The following is a 6,651-nucleotide window of genomic DNA, read 5'->3' as shown; positions in this document are numbered from 1 at the left end:
CTAGAAAAAGGGGTTTAGTTGTTGTAGGGGAAAAGGCACGGCGGCCGACTGTCGTGAAACAGACGGGTCGGCGCTGGCGGTGGTGGAGATAGTAGGGATGATGATGGTGGAAGGAAATAAAGTAGTGACTAAGGGAGGAGTTTTAGAAATGCTTACCGGAGTGACAAACCGCGTGTGACTCGTCGTAGTCTACCCGGATGGCCGTGGAGCGACCGGCGGTGGCGGTGATGTATTCTCGAGCCGGCGGTGCGAAAACAAAGGGATCGGGAGACAAGGGTTCTGAATCGGCCATCGATGGTGCGACGGGTGATGCGACGAAAACAGCGGAGGAAGACTCGCCGGCGACCGCTCTTCTTGAAGACCGCTGCGTTGAAACTCGGCCGGTGGGTGGTTTCCGCGATTTTGCCATGAAAAGGATAAATGAAGAAAATGAAGGGTGTTTGCAAAAGAAACAAAATTTCCCCCCTTTTTCTTAAAAACCCGGTGGTTATTGTCCTAGGAAACCACCCCCATGCAAAACCCTTTGTGTAAAAGATTTTTGAATAAAAAATTTGAAAAGTTTTTGACCCATCATCTTACACAAGCCACCTAAATCAGAAAACTCATCATTTTCTTTCATTTTTAAAATCCCATTTCTTTTTCTTATTTTCCTTTTCTTTTTCTTTTAAGAAAACCCACAAAAACCGTCAAAATTAATTTTTTACCAAAAATCCACTTTAGAATGTGGGAATGAGATGCTTACAGCAAGCACACCTGCATGAAACAAACATAGAGTACGAAAATAAAATATGTATACAATATTTACACAGATGATTTGATGAAAATCAGAGAGATTTTTGGCGTGGATCTTGCATTCCTTCCGGGAAGAAATGTTTGACCCGATGCCCATTCACTTTAAAAACAATATTGTCTTGTGGGTTAAAGAGATCTATTGTTCCAAATTTTCCCACTTCAACAATAGTAAAAGGTCCCGACCATCTAGATTTAAGTTTTCCAGGGAAAAGCTTTAATCTAGAATTGAAGAGAAGAACTTTTTAACCTTTTTCAAAAATTCTCTGATTGATCCTACGATCATGCCATATTTTCGTCTTTTCTTTATATATATTGGCATTCTCGTAGGCTTGGTACCTCCACTCTTCCAACTCATTGAGTTGGAGCTTCCTTTTCTCACCCGCAAGAGTTGCATTTAAATTTAGTTCCTTAATAGCCCAAAATGCCTTATACTCCAATTCCAACGGGAGGTGACAGGATTTTTCAAAAACAAGTTGGTACGGAGACATGCCCAACAGAGTCTTGAAAGCGGTACGGTAGGCCCAAAGTGCATCATCCAATTTAAGCGACCAATCCTTTCGGTTTGGCTTGACCACTTTTTTAAAAATATTTTTTATTTCGCGATTTGAAAGTTCCGCAAGACCATTGGTTTGCGGGTGGTAAGYCGTGGCTACTCTATGTTGGATGTTGTACTTTTCAAGAGCGGCACTTAGCACTTTGTTTATGAAATGAGTCACTTCATCGCTTATCAAGGCTCGGGGGGGTTCCAAAACGAACAAAAATGTTTTTATGCAAAAATTCCACTACCGTTTCTGCATCATTTCTTGGGCAAGCCTTTGCTTCTATCCATTTGGAGACATAGTCTACCGCAACCAAAATGTATTGATTGTAAAAAGACATGGGGAATGGTCCCATGAAGTCAATACCCCAAACATCGAAAAGTTCGACTTCTAAAATATTGTTCAAGGGCATCTCGTTTCTTTGGGACAAATTTCCCATGCGTTGGCATTGGTCACAACTCTTCACAAATTCAAAAGCATCTTTAAACATGGTAGGCCAAAAAAATCCACTTTGTAAAATTTTAGCGGCCGTACGTTGTCCAGCAAAGTGGCCTTCGTACGGCGATGCATGACACTCCTTTAACATAGCTTGAATTTCAGCACCCGGGACACATTTTCTCAAAATTTGATCCGATCTCATTTTATAAAGGAACGGATCGTCCCATAAATAGTGCTTGCAATCGTTAAGAAAATTTTAAAACCGATTTCCTTGAAAATGATATGGTTTAAAGCCACATGCAAGATAGTTGATGATATCTGCATACCAATGATGTTGTTTTTGAAAACTGTGTTGTATGGCCAAAACATATTCATCTGGAAAAACTTCTTTAATCTCATGACTCCCCCCACTTGATATATTTCCTTCAATTCTAGAAAGGTGATCGGCCACTTGATTGTCACTTCCCTTTCGGTCAACAATTTCAAGATCAAATTCTTGCAAGAGAAGGATCCATCTAATAAGTCGTGGCTTAACATCAGCTTTATTAAATAAATACTTAATCGTGAAATGATCTGTATGAATAGTGACTTTGGTACCAATCAAGTATGAACGGAAACGATCAAAAGCAAATACTACCGCAAGTAATTCTTTTTCCGTTGTGGTGTAATTTAATTGAGCTTCAACAAGAGTCTTACTTGCATAGTAAATGGGGTGAAAAATCTTATTTTTCTTTTGTCCCAAAACGGCACCCATGGCCCAATCACTCGCGTCACACATTACCTCAAAAGGTAGGGACCAATTTGGAGTAATGATAATGGATGTCGAGACAAGAGCATTCTTGATTGTTTCAAAAGCCTTTTTACAATCGAAGGTGAACTCAAAAGTTTGGTCAACATGCAACAAGTTACATAAGGGTTTTGCAATTTTAGAAAAATCCTTAATAAACCGTCGGTAAAAACCCGCATGTCCCAAAAAACTACGAATGCCTTTGACCGAAGTTGGTTAGGGCAATTGCATTATCATCTCAATTTTAGCTTTGTCAACTTCCAAACCTTTTTTCGAAACCATGTGACCCAAAACAATTCCCTCTTGTACCATAAAATGGTATTTTTCCCAATTTAAAATCAAGTCATGGGTCTCACATCTCTCCAAACTTTTCTTTAAGTTTTCAAGACAATTTTCAAAATTAGTGCCAATAACCGAAAAATCATCCATAAAAAATTCCATAGTATCCTTAATCATATCCGAAAAAATAGACATCATACATCGTTGGAAAGTGGCCGGAGCATTACATAAACCGAATGACATACGTCGGAAAGCAAAAGTTCCGAAGGGACAAGTGAAAGTAGTTTTCTCTTGATCTTCGGGTGCAATATGAATTTGATTGTATCCCGAGTATCCATCCAAAAAGAAATAAAACTCCTTTCCGGCCAATCGATCTAGCATTTGATCTATGAAAGGCAAAGGAAAATGATCTTTCTTAGTAGCTAAGTTCAATTGCCTATAGTCCATACAAATCCTCCACCCGGTAACGATCCTAGTTGGGATAAGTTTGTTTTTGTCGTTGGTGATTACCGTGGTACCACTTTCTTTGGCATGCATTGTACCAGACTTACCCAACCGCTACTAGCAATGGGGTATATGATACACGCGTCTAATCACTTCAAGATTTCCTTCTTAACCACTTCTTTCATGATGAGGTTTAGTCTTCTTTGAGGTTGTACCTTTCCAACAATATTTTCTTCCAAGATGATCTTATGTTGGCAAAGAGACAGAGTTATTCCCCTAATATCAGCTATGGTCCAACCAAAGGTTTTCTTGTGGTCTTTTAGCAAATCTATCAACCTTTCTTCTTGTTCACTACTTAAGTTGGAAGAAATAATCACAGGCAATTTTTCTCCTTCCATAAGATATGCATACTTAAGATTTCAAGTTGAGTGCTTCTACAATGGATGGGGTTTGGGTTGGTATATCTTTATAATCTAACTGTTCAAAGGCAGTTATGTCCTTAAGTAAGTCTTCTTCACAAATGTCTTCTGCCATACCCACAGTGTCTCCACTGTGGGCACAATCTATCAAACTTAGATCTAAATCTTCACCTACTGAGTAAATAGACGAACGGTCCTCAATTTCCCCATTGAACTTAAGAGTTTTGAACACATTGAAAGTCACATGCTGGTCGTTCACTCTCATGGTCAACTCTCCCTTTTGTACGTCAATCAATGTTCTACCCATAGCAAGAAAGGGTCTCCCTAAGATTATCGGAACATTTCTATCGGTTTCATAATCTAATACTAGAAAGTCCGGAATAATGAATTTGTCCACATTTACCAAAATGTCTTCAATTTTGCCTTTTGGATATGCCAAGGACCTATCTGCTAGTTGCAAAGTCACGGTGGTTGGTCGAACTTCCCCTATTCCCAATTTATTAAAGATGGACAAAGGCATGAGACTTATACTTGCCCCAAGGTCACACAAGGCATGACCTACTTTTTTCCCTCCAATCAAACACGGGATGGTGAAACTTCTAGGGTCTTTTAATTTTGGGGAAAGTTTGCAAGTAAGAAGGGCACTACATTCTTTTGTCAAAGACACGGTCTCAAACTCACTGAGTCTTCTATTTTTATTGAGGATGTCTTTCAAAAATTTAACATAGCTAGGCATTTGTTCGAAAGCTTCTACCAAAGGTATGTTAATGTGGAGTTGCTTAAAGATGTCCAAGAACTTCTTAAATTGTACATCCACATTTTTGGCTTTCATTATACCTGAAAAAGGTAAATCTCTCAGATCTAAATCTGTTGGACCGATCTTTTTCTGTTGGGGAGTGGGCAGTTTCTGCCCACTGTGAGTAGTGTCAGGTGGAGACTAGGTGGTGCTGGAACTGGGCATAGCTGTTGTTTCTTGGACAGAACCTGGATTCTGTGCTACTTTAGCTGGAGGAGATAGAACTGGAAATTTCGATGTGTCAAAAGAATGTGAAATATTTTCTTGACAAATCGATTCATTAGGTGTTTCCTTTGTTTCACTCGATTCTCCCAAGTTCTCATCACATCTTAAAGTCACGGCTTTGACATGTTCTTTTGGTGTTTCCGTGTCACTAAGCACAGTTCCTTGAGGTCTATTCTTGAGATCCGCAGCAAATTGGCCGAGTTGGGTCTCAAAATTCCTCAAAGTGGCATTGGTTTGGTTTATAAAACCTTTAAGTAAAGATTCGAGTGAACCATTACCTTCCGATGCATTTTGTTGCCTAAGTGCATGTGATTGTGAAGATTTCCCATTTTGGTACATGTGGTTACCTCCTTGCATGTGATGACCACCTTGATGGAATCTCGGGGGATTCGGAGGTCGATTTTGGACATGGGTTGCCCCACGGGGTTGAAGTCCAGGATTTTCGGCCCATGAAAAATTTGGATGATTTCTCCAGTTTGGATTGTACGTAGAAGAAAATGGGCTATTTCTTGTATGGTTCCCAACATAATTCACCGAAACGGGGTTTCCGGGGCAAAACTCATAAGAATGATTTTCACCACAGAAAACACAAGATTCAGTCATGGAAGAATTTGTCATTATGGATTGGACTTGATTATTTTCCCCATTCAAGTTTAAATTGTTTTTAACCAAATTAGTTAAAGCAACAATTTGGACATTCAAAGAAGAAATGGCATCAAGCTCATGAATTCCCGAGGCATATTTAGAAATAACAACACGAGGGTTAGACCATTCAGTATTATTATTAGAAATTCGTTCCAAAATGTCATATCCCTCGTTATAGGTTTTAGCTGTGAAAGCGTCACCGGCCGTTGCGTCAAGAATAATCTTAGCGGCACTGGAAAGTCCATTATAAAAGGTTTTCAATTTAATATAATGAGGGATTCCATGATGAGGGCACTTCCGTAGAAGGTCCTTGAATCTCTCCCATGCATCCGATACCGCTTCATCTTCTTCTTGGCGAAGCGTCATAATTTCATTTCTAACTTTTACATTCCTCGTCGAAGGAAAGTATTTTTTTAGAAATTTTTCCGTCAAATCATTCCAAGTAAGGATCGAGTTTGGTGGTTGAGAATTTAGCCATGCTCTAGCTCTATCTTTCAATGTGTAAAGAAAAAGTGTCAAGCATAAGGCCTCTTGTGTGACTTCAGAAATTTTAAAATGATCCGTCATTTATATAAAAGATTTTAAATGAGAGTGCGGATCTTCCGAAGATAATCCCCCCAAACTGACCCATTGTGGAAATCATTTGAAACATTACCGGCTTGGTTCAAAACATGTTGGTGTCATTTCGGGCCTACCTATTCCCGAGGCCAATTGACCAAACTCGGGAGTTGCGTAGTCTCATATGCCTCTAGTTATGTCATCGACAATTTTAACCGTGGCTTCCCGTTGAGGTGGATTATTCCCCATGGTACGGTTAATAGTGGGATTTCGCCGATGGTTTCTACCTCTTCTATGTCTCCTAATGGTTTTTAATAACTCAAGATCAAGAGGTAAAAGCTCACTGTGTTGTAGCCGTGCCATACAACACAAGAACAACGAATGAAACAAATGACCAAGGCTCAAATGAAAATCAATATCTTAGGATAAAATCACGCCAATTCCCGGTAGCGACGCCAAAAACTTGATGTGCTAGAATCGTAAGTATTCACACAGTGGGCACAAAGTCCCCATAGTGGTGGTGCAAGTACACATCGACACTATGATCGCTTCAAGTAAAAAAGTGGTATAGTACCAAGATCGTTTCCACAGGGACTGGACTTAATGAGAATCAGCGAGTTTCATGAACTTTTTTAGCATGTTTCGGTTTGAGAATAAAAGTTGAGTTTTGTTTGTGCAAAGCTTTAAAATACGAAATAAACCTTTGAAATTAAAAGATGGGTATGGGTG

General features: G+C 39.5%; 1 protein-coding gene and 1 non-coding gene across 2 annotated transcripts; one reads left to right on the top strand and one right to left on the bottom strand.

The window, feature by feature from the left end:
- Positions 1-4,635: 4,635 nt before the first annotated feature.
- On the bottom strand, positions 4,636-5,730 carry LOC112514788. Its single transcript, XM_025121391.1, has one exon. It carries the CDS (start codon positions 5,728-5,730, stop codon positions 4,636-4,638), a length of 1,095 nt encoding a protein of 364 aa, XP_024977159.1.
- LOC112515018 lies at positions 5,642-5,748 on the top strand. The gene has a single exon (XR_003069475.1). It is a non-coding gene; the product is annotated as a small nucleolar RNA R71 (small nucleolar RNA).
- Positions 5,749-6,651: the final 903 nt, after the last annotated feature.

Source organism: Cynara cardunculus (assembly GCF_001531365.2).
Source record: "Cynara cardunculus var. scolymus isolate 2C chromosome LG 6, CcrdV1, whole genome shotgun sequence".
Taxonomy (NCBI): Eukaryota; Viridiplantae; Streptophyta; class Magnoliopsida; order Asterales; family Asteraceae; genus Cynara; species Cynara cardunculus.
Note: the sequence above shows the minus strand (reverse complement) of the source record. Positions and strands in the feature narration are given on the sequence as shown.